Source organism: Helianthus annuus, chromosome 16 (assembly GCF_002127325.2).
Source record: "Helianthus annuus cultivar XRQ/B chromosome 16, HanXRQr2.0-SUNRISE, whole genome shotgun sequence".
Lineage (NCBI taxonomy): Eukaryota > Viridiplantae > Streptophyta > Magnoliopsida > Asterales > Asteraceae > Helianthus > Helianthus annuus.
The window spans coordinates 123,164,716-123,183,098 of record NC_035448.2 but is presented as its reverse complement, the minus strand read 5'-3'; the positions used below and the strand labels follow the sequence as shown (position 1 = coordinate 123,183,098).

General features: G+C 40.0%; 3 protein-coding genes across 3 annotated transcripts; 2 read left to right on the top strand and 1 right to left on the bottom strand.

Moving 5' to 3' along the window:
• Positions 1-1,380: 1,380 nt before the first annotated feature.
• On the top strand, positions 1,381-3,949 carry LOC110940197 (glutamyl-tRNA reductase 1, chloroplastic). Its single transcript, XM_022181750.2, has 3 exons — positions 1,381-1,844; positions 2,206-2,447; positions 2,521-3,949. The coding sequence occupies exons 1-3, from the start codon at positions 1,619-1,621 to the stop codon at positions 3,646-3,648; spliced, it is 1,596 nt and encodes a 531-aa protein (XP_022037442.1). The 5' UTR covers positions 1,381-1,618; the 3' UTR covers positions 3,649-3,949.
• Positions 3,950-5,610: 1,661 nt separating this feature from the next.
• Positions 5,611-9,223, bottom strand: LOC110940196 (heat shock 70 kDa protein, mitochondrial). The gene is made up of 6 exons (XM_022181749.2): positions 8,986-9,223; positions 8,074-8,147; positions 7,912-7,990; positions 7,252-7,818; positions 6,551-7,171; positions 5,611-6,470 (listed from the first exon to the last, which is right to left on the bottom strand). The coding sequence occupies exons 1-6, from the start codon at positions 9,058-9,060 to the stop codon at positions 5,844-5,846; spliced, it is 2,043 nt and encodes a 680-aa protein (XP_022037441.1). The 5' UTR covers positions 9,061-9,223; the 3' UTR covers positions 5,611-5,843.
• Positions 9,224-16,282: 7,059 nt separating this feature from the next.
• Positions 16,283-17,866, top strand: LOC110942828. Its single transcript, XM_022184591.1, has one exon. The coding sequence runs from the start codon at positions 16,283-16,285 to the stop codon at positions 17,864-17,866; it is 1,584 nt and encodes a 527-aa protein (XP_022040283.1).
• Positions 17,867-18,383: the final 517 nt, after the last annotated feature.

Here is an 18,383-nt window from a genome sequence, read left to right as displayed (position 1 = left end):
AGATATTCAATATTAATCGTCTTCTTCCATAAAGCCCTAAACGATACATAGTGTTGCAGAAGTGATAAGCACCATGATGTTTCTATTTTCAGTTTTTTTTTACCAGTTCTCTCTTCTCATTCTCTTTACTTGCACTGCAAGACTCAAACTTCAATAACATGCCTTCATTGACCCTCCTGTAGTTCCGCCACTGTACATTACCGATACGAAATTGAGACATAGCCCGTGCTACGGCTCGTTCAATGCTAGTTCCGCCCCTGGTTTCTCATGTGTTGCGTTAGACCATCGACTGATATTAGTTCAGTGATGATAATAATAATATATTTCATTTTTTTAATTTATTCTCTCAATTTATTTGTTTTATATCTTTATAATGGGGTAGAGATTATTAAGGAAAAACATAAGTTAAAGTACATAAGCTGTAAATGACCATAAATACAAAGGACCTAATTTGTAATTAAAAACTTTCTTTTGCAAAATGGTTAGAACTAGTAAATTGTCTTGCGCGTTACCAACTGAAAATGTACATAAAAATAAGCACGAAAACATATTATATTTGTTCCGACTCATTTTGGAAAAAAAATAATATTTACGTAACATAGAACAATCGAAAACGTACATAATAATAAGCATAAGAATATATTATATTTGATCCAACTCATTTCGGAGAAAATTTACGTCGAAATGTAAAGCAACTTAAATTTATACCCACATGTATATAAAAATAAACACACAAAACTCAATTAAAAAGCATGTTGGGGTTAAATGTCAATATTGTAAGTTGATGGGTAAAAGTAAAAAAGAAAATAGAAAAAGACAAGAAAAGGGAAAAATAACTTATACCAATATTCACACATGGTTAGTAATTGTAATATCTATATATAATTATCCACTAATAAGTGCTGAGCCAATAAGTGGTCTAACCAGTTGTTTGGCAACTTCTGAATGGTTAAGTGTTGGACCAGTAAGATGTTGAACCATTAAGTACTGAATCAGTAAGAGGTCTAAACCATTAAGAGCCAGTATAATACTTAACCTTTCAGAGGCAAATGTCTAACCAATTCAGATTAGAGGTCTTAATCATTTAGACTCAGTATAATGTTTAACCATAAAGAGGCAAATGTCTGAACAATTCAGACATTTGCTCATGAAACAAACAGTCTGAACCAGTAAGATGTTTGAACCATTAAAAGCCTCATTAAAAGATAAATAAACAGTCCTTAAGAGACTCTGAAATGAACCATTAAAAGCCTCATTAAAAGGTAAACAAATCTGAAATATAGTAAGTGTGGGGCCAATAAGAGTAGAGACATGTAAATACTAAATAGTTGATGGACGACTTGTGTAATTTCCTCTTGCTCAGATTATAAAAGTCAATCCCCAGACAGACAGAAAGAGGAAGTAACCGGCCGGTGGGTGCGGATAGTAGGCGTGTGGGGGCTGTACGACCACCCCGCACATTTTATTTCTGTCACAAATTCGATCTTCTATTTCTTCAAATTCAACGCAGCATCATCCATCCAATTCTAATCAATTTCTTCAAATTAAACCCCAATTTCACCAAACCCCTAATTCAATTCTTCAATCCATCCATTGAAGAATATTATCATTATCAACGATGGTGGTTTCTTGTGGCTTAAGTAACTCCGGTATTGCTCATCATATAGCATATGCTCCTTCACATCTTCCTGTTGGGGTTAGGAGATTGATTTCTGTAAAAGGATCGGTTGTAAACCCTAGGTGTGAGGTTGCGTTGGAGCGAAACGACGACGTTCGATCCCCGTTGACTGTGACGTCATCTAGTGTTTCTGCTCTTGAAGCTCTTAAAACCTCTGCTGCTGACAGTGAGTTTTTTGGTTCTCATCATTGTTATGATTTTGGCTGTTGTTGAAATTGAGTTATAAAATATAAAGTTAAGACCTTTAGCAGTTTTTTCACCTTATTAATTTGAATTTTTTAATATATATATATGTATATATGTCCTGTTTTAGAAGTATTTATGGATTTAGGTAATTTTTTGAATGGATTATGTGGATTGGAGCTGAGTTTATTATATGTGTATGCAAGGATTTATGTGTTTTTGTTGTCATATTCATGTGTTTATGGACATAAAGTTGATGAATTTACATAATAAATAATGGTGTTTATGGTATCTTGATTATGGATTGGGGATGAGTTTATGCAACAATTAATGTTTTGCTGCAGGATATACAAAAGAACGGAGTAGTGTTATGGTGATCGGGATTAGTTTTCATACAGCGCCAGTCGATATCCGTGAGAAGCTTTCCATTCCCGAGGCCCAATTACCACAAGCCATCAGTGAGTTATGTGCATTGAACCACATAGAAGAGGCTGCTGTTCTTAGTACCTGCAACAGGATGGAGATATACGTTGTGGCGCTCTCCCAACATCGTGGAGTTAAGGAAGTGACCGAATGGATGTCAAAGGTACTAACGATCTTCTGATAAATGTAGTTTGCATGTTTTGGAAGTGAGCATAATTTTTTTTTTCGTATTGCAGGTTAGCGGTGTTCCCGTTTCAGAGATATCTCAGCATCAATTCTTGCTTCATAACAAAGACGCTACAAAACACTTGTTCGAAGTATCCGCAGGGCTCGATTCTCTTGTTCTCGGAGAAGGTCAAATTCTTTCTCAAGTCAAGCACGTAGTCAAAGTCGCACAAGGAGTGCCCGGTTTCGATAGGAAGATCAGCGGGCTATTCAAGCATGCAATCACCGTAGGAAAGCGAGTCAGAACCGAGACAAAAATCTCTTCCGGGTCAGTATCCGTTAGTTCTGCTGCTGTAGAACTCGCACAAATGAAGCTTCCGGAATCTTCTTATGACTCCGTGAGAGTGTTGGTGGTTGGTGCGGGTAAAATGGGTAAACTCGTGATCAAACATTTGGTTGCCAAAGGGTGCACGAAAATGGTGGTTGTTAATAGAACAGAAGATAAAGTTAATGCAATCCGTGACGAGTGTAACGACGTTGAGATCGTTTATCAACCGTTTTCCGAATTGTTGTCTTGTGCTTCAGAGTCTGATGTTATATTCACCTGCACGGCTTCTGAAACACCGTTATTTTTGAAAGAACAAGTCGAGACGTTTCCTACTTTGACTTCACAAAGTCAAAGGATGTTCGTAGACATATCCGTTCCACGAAACGTGGATTCGCATGTCTCGGATCTCGAAACAGCCCGTGTGTATAACGTGGACGATTTGAAGGAAGTCGTGGAAGCAAATAAAGAAGACCGTTTGCGCAAGGCGAAAGAAGCGCAACTAATTATATCAGAAGAAGTACACGAGTTTGAAGCGTGGAAAGACTCATTAGAGACAGTTCCGACTTTAAAGAAACTGAGGGCGTATGCTGAACGGATTCGGGCCAGTGAATTTGAGAAATGCGTAGAGAAAATGGGTGATTTAACGAAGAAACAAAAGGTGGCAATTCATGGTTTAAGTAAAGGGATAGTGAATAAGCTTCTTGAGGGTCCAATGCAACATTTACGATCCGATGAAAACGAAGGGCGAACATTGGACGAGATACTCGAGAATATGCACACGTTGAACAGGATCTTTGGACTTGATACTGAGATATCCATTTTAGAAGAAAAGATTCGGTCCAAGATGGAGAAGGCGAAAAATTTACCCTGATTTTTTAAGAATCGTAGTAGATTCATTCGTTTTTGGAGCAACTATGCGTGAGGTAACATATCGAATTTTATACTGATTTATACAATAATAAAATGAGATGACTTGCCCAATTTTGGGTCTTCAAGGATTTGTAGCTTGAGTGGTTTCGTTTTGTTGTTTTCATTAATAATTCAAATTTGTAAAAACCATTACCTTTTTTTTGCAAATTTTGCATTTACCATGGTAGTTTAATTTGAGAAGTATATTCAAATCATGTTGTAATGTAATTTAAGGAATAAATAAATTAAGTTGAGTGTTGTCAGTGGTTCTGTTTCTTGTAAGCATAGTTTCGGGGTTTATTGAGTGTCTATATGTATGTAATCAGGGTATTATTGATATATAACCATTTATTTCTTTGTATTGGACAATTCGGCCTGTTTAGGTGCCAATCGGGTTTCTCGAACGGAACCCGAGACCAAAACTGATATATGCTGCAATAATGAAGAGCCGAAGACCAACTGACTTGTATGATTTAGGGATTCCTTTCGGTAGAGGTTAGTGAGTATTCTCGGGTAGGATTGAAAACTGCTGTACAAACCGAAAGCGTCAATACAAAATCACAGGATAGATCAATATTTTTATAAAAAGAAGTCCATTAAGAGTCTTTTACAAAAGAACACCAAGGAAATATGTCTTGGTATATTTTTTTTAGGGATAAACGAAAGCCTCACGCATCTATTTAAGAAACCTTGTATACTTAAGTGATTCCTAATCTTAACATATTTGCTGTAAACTCAAGTGTTAATAATATCTTGCACAAGTATTTGGTGATCTCTAAAACAATGTATATCCCAAATCTTATCATATTTGTTGTAAACTGAAGTGTTAGTATCTAGCATAAGTATTTGGTTATCTCTAAAACAATGTATAAATATGAAGTCCATCTCACTCTCTCTATTAGCACTGCATCAGTTTTTATCATTTCATCCCATCCCTAAAACCATGGTAATTTTCATCTTTCTCATCCCTCAACTTTTTGGGTGGGACATTGAACCAACTTGTTGTACATCACCTACAGGAATCCTTCACCGTTCAGCATAGCAAACTCTCATCTACTACATTTGGGCGATACTAGTTGAGAGGGGTTCAAAGACCCAAGTAAGAACGTAAGATGAATTTGTTAAAGCTTGCCTGAGGATACATCAAAATGTTTCTAATCCCTTTACATTCACTGTTTAAAATTTGTGAAGTTGTTTTAAGAAGTTTTTAAATAAATTGGTAAAAGGATAACACTAAGTACCCTAGAGTTGTGCTAAACATACCCGCCCTTCTCTTTTTACTTGTTGTACCTTGTTCATCAACTTGTGATTAGTAATATTCCTTTATTTTCACACAAAAATAAAAATACACACATTTATTTGATGTTTTCACAAGGGATTACAATTTAAGGGGGGAGATATTTGGCAGGCAGACCCAAGAAAATACAAGTATTGCATATGTTAAAATTTTAAATGTCATAACCAACTTTTTACATCTCTTTTAACTTGTTAAGAAAATATTCAAAATGTTACAAACTTGTAAGTTAGAAAAAGGTATCTAAAAGTCTTCAGTATAACATATATTAACACAACGATGTGTAGTATAATCCATCATACCAAGAGTCTTCACTAAATAAGTCGCTAAAGATGATGGTTATATCATCTTACTAAGAAGATGGCGATTACTTCTTGTGTATCTACCGTGCGGTCTTAATAAGGATCACTAATACTATTTCTACTAATGCTGGCAGTGCTCATCACGCCAGCCACCGAGTAATGTAAAATATGAACCGACAAACAAGTCTTTTTAATACAAGGATCACCACTTGCAAATACTGAACACAAGGATCACCACTTGCAAATACTGAACACAAGGATCACCACTTAATTTGCAAATACGACATAAGTATTTATGAATGTTACAATGATTAATAGAATGGAAATCAGCTTTTCAAATGATGGTATTTTCATTTTTAGTTAAAAGTACGAGGCAACGCAAAGGACCAACAAAGGAATACCACGGTCGAGTTTGCATCACCTTATAATAATGATTTATAACATTTAAATGAAGAATTAAATCAAGCCGACCAAGCCCTATAATTGTTGATTATTTCTACGGATACAAAAACTCTTATATTTATGAAAGAAGATGAGATCAAATCAAAGAGAACCAATATTCTACTTCTTTACCTCCTCATATTCTGCCTCTGGGGCTTGTTCACCACCATCTTGTGATCCTCCCGATCCTGATCCTGACCCTGACCCCCCTTGCATATGCTGTCCAATCTTTGATTGCGCTTTGTTCGCAGCATCAATCTTGGCCTGAATCTCTGCAGCATCCTCACCACCAGCAGCTTTCCTCAAATCAGAAACCGCACCCTCTATTTCAGACACCACTTCACTTGGAAGCTTATCTCTGTACTCGTTCAAATTCTTTTCAACGCTGTAAATGGTCGTGTCGGCATTGTTCTTAGCGTCAATCAGCGCCTTCCTTTCAGCATCCTTTTGGGCGTGCAGCTCTGCATCCTTAACCATCTTCTCGATTTCAGAATCTGAGAGACCTCCTGATGACCTAATTGTTATTTGCTGTTCTTTGTTGGTTGCCTTGTCTTTGGCTGAAACGGTGACGATACCGTTTGCATCGATGTCGAATGTTACCTCGATTTGAGGCATGCCTCTTGGAGCCGGTGGAATACCCATGAGATCAAATTCACCCAGTAACTTGTTGTCGGATGCCATTTCACGCTCTCCTTGCAGCACTTTAATGCCCACTTGAGTCTGGTTGTCGGCTGCTGTTGAAAATGTCTACAAACAAAGATAAAACAAGTATTGACTATATCACTCGTATGTTACCTCTACAAGAAAATTTGAAAACAATGACTCACCTGACTTTTCTTGGTTGGAATCGTGGTGTTCCGACCGATGAGCTTGGTGAAGATGCCACCAAGTGTCTCAATACCAAGTGAAAGAGGAGTGACATCAAGTAAAAGAAGTTCTTTAACGTCACCACGAAGAATGCCACCCTGAATAGCAGCTCCCATAGCAACTGCTTCATCGGGATTCACCCCTTTGCTTGGCGTCTTCCCAAAGATTTCCGTAACAACTTCCTGAACTTTAGGAACACGAGTCATCCCACCAACGAGGAGAACCTCATCAACTTCCTTAGTTGTGACTCCCGCATCCTTCACACAGTTTTTGCACGGGTTCTTGGTCCTCTCGATCAGGTTGCTTACTAGAGCCTCAAATTTCGACCTTGTGAGTGTGATGTTCAAATGTTTAGCACCAGATGCATCAGCTGTGATGAACGGCAAGTTGATATCGGTTTGTGTTGTTGATGACAGCTCGATTTTAGCTTTCTCTGCAGCTTCCCTAAGTCTCTGGAGAGCAAGCCGATCTTTTGTCAAGTCTATTCCCTCTGTTTTCTTGAACTCGCCAACCAAGAAATCCAACAACGCGTTATCAAAGTCTTCACCTCCAAGAAACGTATCACCATTTGTCGCTTTAACCTGTATAAACAAAAACAATTAGTATATATTGAGATATCCACTTAACAAAGAAACGATTCTTGGACAGAGAAACTGGATACCTCAAAAACACCATTTGATATCTCCAAGATGGAAACATCAAAAGTTCCACCACCAAGATCAAAAACCGCGATAAGACCTTCTTTGTTATTTAACCCGTATGAAAGTGCCGCAGCTGTTGGCTCGTTAATAATCCTCTGCACGTCTAAACCAGCAATTTTCCCAGCATCCTTGGTAGCCTGCCTTTGTGCATCATTGAAGTAAGCTGGTACCGTAATAACAGCTTTATTAATGGTCTTTCCAAGATACGCTTCAGCAGTTTCCTTCATTTTAGTAAGAACAAAAGCACCGATCTGGCTCGGAGAATACTTCTGTCCATTGGCCTCAACCCAAGCATCTCCATTTGGAGCCTTGACGATCTTATACGGAACCATTCCCATTTCTTTCTGTGTCTGGGGATCATCAAATCGTCTTCCGATCAAACGCTTTGTCCCAAACACGGTGTTTGTTGGGTTGGTAACTGCTTGACGTTTTGCAGGAGTGCCCACGATTAACTCTCCTTTCTGGTTAAACGCCACAACCGATGGAGTTGTACGTGCTCCTTCAGCGTTCTCAATAACTTTTGCAGTCTGAGTATAAAAGCATCAACAATCATACTTTAATAAATGATTCATAAATCAAAAAATGGAAAGCCATTTTAACAGCTTAAACACATATCTAACCTTGCCCTCCATGACCGCAACACATGAGTTTGTGGTACCCAAATCAATCCCAATAACTTCATTTCCAAGAGGTCTTGAACTGTATCAAAATCATATATTAGCTAGGGTTCAAGAAGATAAAAAGCATATATGTGCAGAATAAGAATAATAACAGCATGATACCAGAAGGGCCTCGCGATTACGCCCAACTTCTGACTCAAATGTGACGCGTTTATCGACGTTTTGGCTCCACTTAACTGCATGAAGATTCATACCGCACATTCAAAACGAGATTTCCAGATATTTGTTAAAGAAAACGCCAACGGAACGTAACCTAGTTTGCTAATTGTTCCAATTAAGTGATCCAAACCTTTTTTTGTCTCTCTAAAGTAACTAAACTTTAATTTAGTATATTCAATACAAATAGTTTGTCATTACCATATCACCATGTTACCATTTTTTCTCTTATTTTCTATTTTCTTTTGATGCTTGAATGGATATCATTTATATTAGGTGGGTTTTATAAAATCAAAACATATATTAAATCCTAAAAATACGATCTTATACATAAAAATGTGTTTTTTTTCTTAAATTTACACACTAAAAAAATATAACTTTGTGATTTAAAAATAAAAAAAAAATACTTTTTATTTTACTTTAAACTGATTATTTTATAAATTTTAGAATAAAATGTGATTTAAAAAAAGATTAGAAAAATCCATATCATTATTTATATTTTCCACATCATATTAAAGATAAAAAAAATAGTGAAACCTGACACATCATTGTTAGTAATCTGGTAACCCTATAATTACTTGGTATTAGAACAGCAAATGAAACTTTAGCAGTTTAGTGACAAAGACAAAAAGACACAAAGTTTTGGTGACTTAATTGGAACAATTGGCAAGCTTAATTCAATCTATTGCATCTTTCGCATAAATGAAAATTAAAAAAAAATAATCGTAATAAACACTTCGTTTTCTCCAAACATCAGATTATTGAATCATTCAATAAATCGGAAATTCATAGAGATAAACGAACATAATAACAATAATAATAAATCAGAAAGGATAACAGTATGAAGTAGAAGCGTACGGATTTAAAGGCGGAGAGAGAAGCGGATGAGACGTCTCGACGACGGAGAGATCGGAGCAAAACGGCGGTGGCCATGGGTGGATGACGGTGGAGACTAGAGCGTGGTGGTGTTAGGGTTTAGGTTAGGGTTTTTGTAAGGGAAAGTTGTGTGTGTTGTGTGGTGAGATTTTGGGCTACTTGGAAGAGGGGTAATGAGTTATGACGGTTCTAAAAGTGGTTATAAGTTTCGGGTCTTTTTGAAGCTTCTAGTTGCTCTGCATTTAAAGCCTTTTTAATTACTTAGAAAAGTGCCCGGGTACTCCCAACTTTAGTCCTGTGTTTTGCCACACACACAACAGTTAACTAAAAAAACTAACGCTCATTCACGTCAGGGACCATCTGAGAACGAATTTGTCAGAGTTAGGACTGTAGGGACTAAAGGCGAAATTAGAGCAAACCACAAGACCTATCCAGGCATTTTTTGATTTTTTTAATGGTTTTGGTTTTTTAGTTATATGCTATAGTGTTATATTTATAAGTTGGTTTTTTAGTTATTTGCTATAATGTTATATTTATAAATGTTGAGAGGTTAGGTTTTCAATTCTTAATTTGTTTCTTTTCTCTTAAACATGATGTGATGGAACTTATACAAGTTATCACAATTCGAACGTGAAATGTAGTCGGTTTTATAAATAACTTTGACAGACATATAAAAAGTTTAAGCGGTTGTTATATCATACTTATGTTTGAATGAGTAATTAGTTGTTATAAGTTTAGTCATGCTAACTGGTTTCCAATTTTGATGTTCATAATCTTGACTGTTGTGTAATGAATGTGATAAATATGTGACTACCTAAGATTATCTTCCAATATCTAGTAAAAAACGTTTTTCAAAATGTTAGTTGATGACGGGGGTAGCCCAAGTCTTAATAATATGACTAAAATACATAACAGCTTAAAAGGTTAAAAGGTTTAAAACTCGCGAGCTGTAGTAAACAGCAAAAAGAACAAGCACAGTAATCAGTCACATCACTGATAACTTACCAACTCTCCTCCCAGCCGCAAAAGTGGCATGTGCAAAGGAGACATCCTTTTACCCGCAGGTCCGAAGCCTTCAACCCCTAAATGGGTAAGTCCCCTACTACAGTTGAGGTTCACTAGTCAAAGGTTTCCCTTCTGGGAAGAACCTTTCTCTACAAATGACAGCCCTTGTCATTCATGCGGGACATTCCGATCAGCTTAGATCATCCTTGATCTCTGATCTTTCTTCTTCTCCCTCGAGAACTTGCTTCATGCATGCTTCTCTTCTTCACTTCAAATAATATAATCTCACTAACATTAACATCTGAGGCTGAATCTCTTTCAGTCAAGGATTTCAAGTGAACAACAACAAAACTAGTGAACCTCCTTCTACGTCTAGCAAACATAGGGGGACCCCACGACCTGCGTTAGGCAAACTGAAACTCTTGAAGCCTTTTGCCTAACCAGTCTGTCCACTACCCTTGGTCTCGTATTTGTTGTAACAACATTGGTCAATATGGTAATGGAAGGATTGTTTCAAATTATATGATGGAGTTATGAATCGACCATGCTCATGTTTGGATAATTTTCTCTCACAAAATTGCTAGTCGTGTTTAGTCTAAATCTATAATCAAAATCTAACTTTTATCATTACAAAAGACTAAAACTCTTCATAAAACCATGTTGTTGCCCATCCGTGGGACTCGAACCCACGACCACGTGTCACCAGTCGCAGAGCGCAACATAGGCCTGCGATAAATCAGGGGGCAGAGCTGACAACACCAGTACGATGTTTCCAGCATGGAAAAACGTAAGCGCGCCACGTGTACCACTACACCGGCTATGGCAGAGGAGACCAAGAGGATATTCCCCTTGGTCGGACAGCTGGCGCGCAACCACAGCTGGCACAGCTGCTCCTCCCTCCTTCACCCTTCGGCTATAAATAGGACCCTTCATCATTCAGGTTAAAGGATCTTGCTCTCATTACTCTCACACTCAACACACACTGTTTATTATCCCTCAGAACAATACTTATTCTTACGCCGGAGCCTGGTTAAGAGGGAAACCCCCATATTCCCCTCTTAACGAGACTAACAGTGTTGCTGTTTTTGCAGGATCCAGGTCATTTCAGCGAGTAAGAAAAGAAATTGAACCCATTAAAGAAACAACCCGGCAGTATAACCTTGGTGTTATCCTGTGTTTCAGCATTGGCGCCATCCGCTTTTTTGCAAGACCAATCTCATCTCTTTTCTTTTCGAAAAACACTCGCCAAAAATGGCTGAACAAAACCCTTCACACCAAGCGGACGGAGAAGTTTCTTCCTTTGAACTCATTTCGGACACAACACACGTCCAGCGGGGCCAAAGGAACGAAATCATCCAAGAAGGGCCAGCGAACAACGATTTTCCTAGTATCTTTGGAAGTGCATCTAGGGTTGTTAGTCAAACCACAACTGGACCCATTTTCCAAGCCCCCACTAGGATAATCACTCAGACCACAAACGGAGCCACTTTCCAACCTCCACCAGGGATAGTCCAACAAACACCTCTACCAGTGCAGACACCAAGCCATGGAGCTGGCCCCTCAGCTCCATCGGAACAAGCACAGCTGAATTTCTCTGCACTTTTTAGGGCTACCCGAAGGAAAAACTCTGGCTTCCTGGTACGCCGAGCAGATGGCATCTATAAACCTTGTTTATACACAACTTAGCGCGCAACAAGCTTTGCTCCAAGCACAAGCTAACCAGTCGGCATTCGTTACCCCACCGCAACGGTCTCTGAGTACGCACACGACTCAGCAGATCAACACGTGGAATTTACGCCCGGAGAAAGGACCTGTACCCAACATCAGGAAGCCAAGCGCACATGACACACGCGACACTTATGGCGAAACAGAAAGCAATTATGTTCAAAACTCCAACTTACAAAAAAGGCCGATTCAAAGCCGTTTAGGCGCGCGCAATATGAACACCGAATGGGAAGACGAAGAGGAAGACCCAACGTATAAAGGAGAAAGTACAATGTTCAGCAGACTACACCCAGAACACGAGTCTTACAAACCAGCCAAGCGCGCAGGATACAACCCAAAAGCAGAGCATGATTACACCTTAAGCTATCGTCCAGACGACATGGCTGAAAATTCAAAGTTCATCAGGGAAATTGCTACAGCTGTTATAGACAAGACAAAGTTGCCGCACAACGTAGGCAAATACAATGGGCTAACAGATCCAGATGACCACCTTCAAGTTTTTAACGGCGCAGGAGCAACAGGTGGATGGAACCTGCCAACTTGGTGTCATCTCTTCGCACAAACATTTGCCGGCGCAGCGCGCGTCTGGTTTGACAGTTTGCCAGCGGGAAAAATTAAATCATGGGTCGACTTCCGAGAGAAGTTCTTCGCACACTTCTCTCAACAGCGAAGACATACCAGAGACCCGGCTGATTGTTTGAATATATGGCGCCGAGACCACGAAAGCGTAGAAGATTTCATCACAAGATATAACAAAGAATATCTAGAAATCGGAGACGTGGGTGAAAATATGATGCGCGCACATTTCAGGAGGGCAGTCAAATGCGATGATCTAATCAGACGCGTGAAAGGAAGAGACGGAGGACCCAAAGATTGGGAAACCTTCATTGAGGCAGCAAAAACCATTGCGCAAATTGACAAGCAGCTGACTGGTGATGACCACCGTCAGCGCGGATATACCCACGGAGACCGGAACAAAAAGGGCAGAAGCTAATCATGGAAGGCGTCCGGTCACAGAGAGAGAAGCTGTCACGACCCCCGACCCCATCCTGGCCAGAATCGGTGCCGTGAGCAGTCCAGTGGTACCGGTGATTATTTTGAAAAACATTGCAGCGGAAATTTCATGAGGACCGTGAGTTAGGAAAAATATCAGAGTTTAGAAACACCGGATTTTATTTAAAAAGATGGAATAAATTCCATGTTTTACAAAGGTAGCTTTTAATAAAAACAATATTTCTTAATTTGAAAATAAGCCAGTTCTTGAAGTCCTTCAGTGTCGGATCCAATCCTTACTCCAATCTATTGTAATTACCTGAAACGCGTTTTAAAAAGATTTTGTCAGCGGGAAATACTGAGTGAATCATTCATTTTACTGAAAATGACACGTTTTATGATTATTCATAGTGTTAAGATCTTTTACGCATGTTTCTGATATCAACCAACTACCCACAGTATTTGTCACTCGACCGGATCTGTGACAGTGGTCATATCACCATTGGCTGCCCCAATGAATGACGTAAATCAATTAAAATTAGGTTCGCCCACCTAAAATGATTTAAACTGTAGTAATGTGCACAATACCCCACATACTGGTTGTAATTTGGTGATTACATCAACTTAATCACTGTTATTATAATCTCGGAAAAATGAATTTGGAGTATTGTAAAACAGTTAATAAAAAGAGAATGACTCACTAATTATCATGCAGGATTGAGTTAACAAACTTCTTGATTCTACTTTTCCCGATAATTAAGCATGTACTTTATTATTCTGGATCTTCTGATGATTTAATAGTTTGTTTGATTGTAAGGGTGTAGTTGGGAGTGTTTTTGGTGGTTTAACAGAATAGAATACGTATTGGTGTAAAACCCAAATCAAACCTTAACGGTAGTCATGAGATTCGAACCTTAACGAATTTCACAAAAACCGGGTTAATGATCAATACAGCTTTTACGATAACTCACGAGATCAAATTCTCACAATGAACGACAAAGTGCAATACTTCAACTCATTTATCGAATTGACGACAAACGACAAAGTATAATACTTCAACTCATTTATCGAATTATCGACAAACGACAAAGTATAATACTTCAACTCATTTATCGAATTATCGACAAACGACAAAGTATAACCCAATGTGGGCGGCACTTAGACATTCTTTGGATATATTGATCACTCGGAAAATGAATCGTAATAGCGATTGAGTGATTATTGGTTAGAACACCAATGTATAGAGAGAAGAAGAAGAGAAATGAGCAAAGAAAAATGAATCCTAAGCTTCTTATTTATAGCAAGCAGGCAAGCACCTCAATTTCATATTCTGGTCTGGGATAAGTTGACGTGCCTACCTACCTGCTTGACGTGCTAGCTAGCTTGCTTATATATATTAATTCAGCTGCTTCACTCGTTTTTCTTGCATAACTTTTAAAATATGACGTTTTATAAAACGACGAATATGTCTTTAGAACGAGCATATTTTTATCTACGTTTTAACCTAAGTTTCATTAAAAACGGAGTAAGGAAAAAAAAATAATATATTTTATTATTAATATTAAACGTTCTTATACGACCCCATATGTATCTATTTTTAATAGACCTTACTTAGCTTAATTAATCTTGTTAGCTTAATTAATACTGATTAACTGATTAATTAATCATAGTAAACTTAATTAGGGTTTCCTTATTGCATAATTATCATATTAAATATTAATTTTAGTGAGGGTTGTTACAGAAGCCCAGCAAGGGAAGATGCGCGCCACACAATCAATCAAATAGCCCACCGAAAAGAAGTAAAAAGAGAAAACAGGGAGAAACAGTGGACACCACTGACAAAAACCCCTTCTGAAGTCTTGGCCACTGAAAATCACCAGTTCAAACCACCCCTACAGATGCGCAACAAGAGGGGTCAAGATCCCAATCTCTTCTGTGAATTCCACAAAGACACAGGCCACCTAACGGACGACTGCTTCAGTCTAAAACAAGAAATAGAAAGGGCTTTAAGAGATGGAAAACTCACACATTTGGTAAAGGGCGGAAAGCGCGAATACCGCCAAATGCAAAGAAGAGAAGAAGGGTCAGATAACAAAAAACTCCGCAAGTTAGAAACCCACATGGTTCAGGGAGGCCCATGAAGGCCAAGGAAAAATTACAACAAGCGCGCACAAGATGACTCGTGGCGCGAGAAGCAAGTTATTTTCCCAATTGTTAGAGGTGGCCCGAGAGAAAAAAGACCCATCATCATTTCCGGGGTAATTGGTCACTAGCAGACCGATTACATTTTTATCGACCCAAGGAGCACCGCAGATATCATATACGAACAATGTTTCAACCAGTTTGACCAAGAAGATAAGGCGCGCTTGGAACCAGTTGATTATCCACTAACTGGTTTCTGCAACGAAGCCGTTTTCCCACTTGGCCAAATATCATTCCCGGTGCTGCTCTCAGACGGAAGAAACTCAAGAACAGAAGAGGTCACATTCATGGTGCTGCCAGCACATTCAAGACATGACATCCTCTTAGGAAGAAAATCCCAGGGAGACTTCAGTATGATATGTTCTGCGCCACACTCAGCCGTTGGATTCCCAAAAGAAACAGGCATAGCATTAATATACGGAAGCAAAGAGGTCTTAGCAACGGATGAGGTTAGACCTGCAAAGGCAAGTAAACCAGCACCGCGCACAGAAGCAGAAAAATGGGTACTGAACAGTGCATACCCAGGACAGACAGTTACCTTAGGACCTGCGATGTTCGATTTAACGCGCGCGGCGCTCAAGAAGTTGTTGCATGAAAATATGGATGTGTTTGCCTGGACACCAGCTGATATGGTGGGTGTTCCACGGCACATAGCAGAACACCGGTTAAATGTCTCAGAAGAAGCGAAACCAGTGGTACATGCCAAGCGCCACTTAGGAGATATAAAACACGATGCCATGAAAGAACAAGTAATGGAGCTGTTGAACGCGGGCATCATTAGAGAAGTCAGATACCAAACATGGGTGGCAAGCCCAGTGATGGTGAAGAAACCAAATGGTAGCTGGAGAATGTGCGTAGATTACAAAGATCTAAACAAAGCGTGTCCACGTGACTGTTACGCCTTACCAGACATAGACGAAAAGATCGACTCTCTAGCAACATTCAGGTGGAAGTGCTTCCTTGATTGCTACAAGGGGTACCACCAGGTCCAAATGGCCGTTCAAGATGAGGACAAAACCGCATTCCGCACGCCGACAGGGCTGTACTATTACACCAAGATGCCTTTCGGCCTAAAGAATGCGGGCGCGACCTATCAGAGATTGATGAACGAAACGTTCAGCGATGCCATCGGCAAGTACATCGAAGTATATATGGATGATTTGGTGATTATGAGCAAGGAAGAAAGCATGATGCTGGTAAACATCCAAAAGACTTTCAACACGCTGCGCAGCGTAAGTATTAATCTGAATCCAGCAAAATGCTCATTTGGCACGGAAGAAGGGAAATTCTTAGGTTTCATTGTCACAAAAGATGGCTCAAGGTAAATCCAGAAAAAGTTCAAGCAATCGAAAGAATGCCTTCCCCATCAAACATCAAAGAGATGCAAAAATTAGCAGGGCGGTTAGCAGCGCTCAATCGTTTCCTAGCTAATCACGCCGCGAAGTCTTTTCTGTTTATCAAAACATTGTGCAACTGTATGAAGAAAAGTCAGTTTCAGTGGACTCCGGAAGCAGAGAGTGCGTTCCGCGAGATGAAAGATTGCCTCATCAAACTGCCGACTCTAACCGCACCAATCAAAGGAGAACCCTTGGTACTATATTTGTCAGCTTCTGATAGAGCAGTTGGAGCAGTGCTACTTGTCGATCATCAAGGTATCCAAACACTAGTCTACTATGTGTCACGAACCTTGACCGACCCAGAAACTCGGTACGCCATCATGGAGAAACTAGTCCTCGCGCTGATCCATGCATCAAGACGGCTGCGAAGGTATTTCGCTAACCATGTCATACATGTGTTAACAAACTACAACATCGGCAACATCCTGGCAAGGCCAGAAATCTCAGGAAGGCTAGCCAAATGGGCAATAGAACTTGGCGGCTACAACGTGGTCTTCAGACCAAGACCAGCCATCAAAGGCCAAGTGTTGGCAGATTTCATTACAGAGGTACCTGGCGATAAGGATCGAGAATGTAAAGCAATGGAAAAGGCCGAAAAGCAACAAGTAGAAGAACCGTGGTTGTTATACACAGATGGTGCGTCTAACGAAGACGGCGCAGGAGCAGGGCTTCGGCTGGTAAGCCCCGACAAGCATGAGTTCACGTACGCGATACGTCTAGACTTCAGGAGTACGAACAATGAAGCCGAATATGAAGCTTTTCTTGCGGGCTTAAGATTAGCAATCAAAATGGGAGTCAAACACATCGAAGCGCACGTGGATTCCATGTTAGTAGCTGGACAAATCAACGGCCAATACGAAGCCAAGGGAGATGTAATGGCGCTCTATCTAAGTCAAGCGAAGACGTTGCTACAAACTTTCTATTCTTACAAGGTGCACCACATAAACAGAAGCGAGAACAAACCAGCAGATGCACTGAGTAAACTCGCATCTACAAGCTTCCAACATTTGGCGAAAGATGTGCGCATAGAAGTTCTGAGCAACCCATCTGTTCCACTTAGGGAAGTAAGCGTCATCCAGACAGGAACGACGTCTTGGATGACTCCAATAATCATGTATCTTCAATCCGGGATACTCCCAGAGAACAAGGCCGAGGCAAGGAAGATCCAGTACAAAGCCGAGCATTATCAGATAGCCGATGGAATTTTGTACCGAAAGTCATACCTTGGCCCACTGTTGAGATGCGTCGACGCTGAGGACGCAAACTATTTGATCAGAGAAGTCCATGAAGGAATCTGTGGTATACATGCCGGGCCAAGAATGGTGGTGGCAAAATTGATGAACGTCGGGTACTACTGGCCCGGAATGCATTTAGACGCGGTAAAAGAGTTGAGGAAATGCAGTGGATGCCAAAGACATGCGCCCAGGACGATGCACCCTGAAAATGAATTGGTACCAGTCACAACCGCATGGCCCTTCCAGCAATGGGGCATAGACATGGTCGGCCCTTTCCTAGAAGCCCAGGAGCGGTCAAATTCATAATAGTAGCGGTCGACTATTTCACCAAATGGGTAGAGGCGAAGGCACTTGCATCAACCACGTCAAACGTTTTCAAGAGATTCATATGGGAACAAATCATATGCCGCTTCGGCCTACCACTCAGAATCATCACTGACAATGGAACGAACTTCGCCGCAGACGACCTCGAACGATGGTTCAAAGAATTGCACATCAAACACACCTTCTCTTCGGTTGCGCACCCGCAAGGGAACGGTCAAGTAGAGGCAGTTAATAAAAGCATTGTCGATGGTATCAAAGCAAGGTTAGGCGAGAAAAGAAGGGGCCGGGTTGATGAGCTGCCAAGCATACTGTGGGCCCATAGAACAATGCCAAAGACAAGCAACGGTGAAACACCGTTCAGTCTAGTTTATGGGTCTGAAGCAGTAATACCAGCAGAAATCGGATTGCCGTCTCCACGAATGCTCTCCATGAACTTAATCGACAACGAAGAAGAAAGGAGGATCGACCTCGACCTCCTAGAGGAAAGGAGAGAGATGGC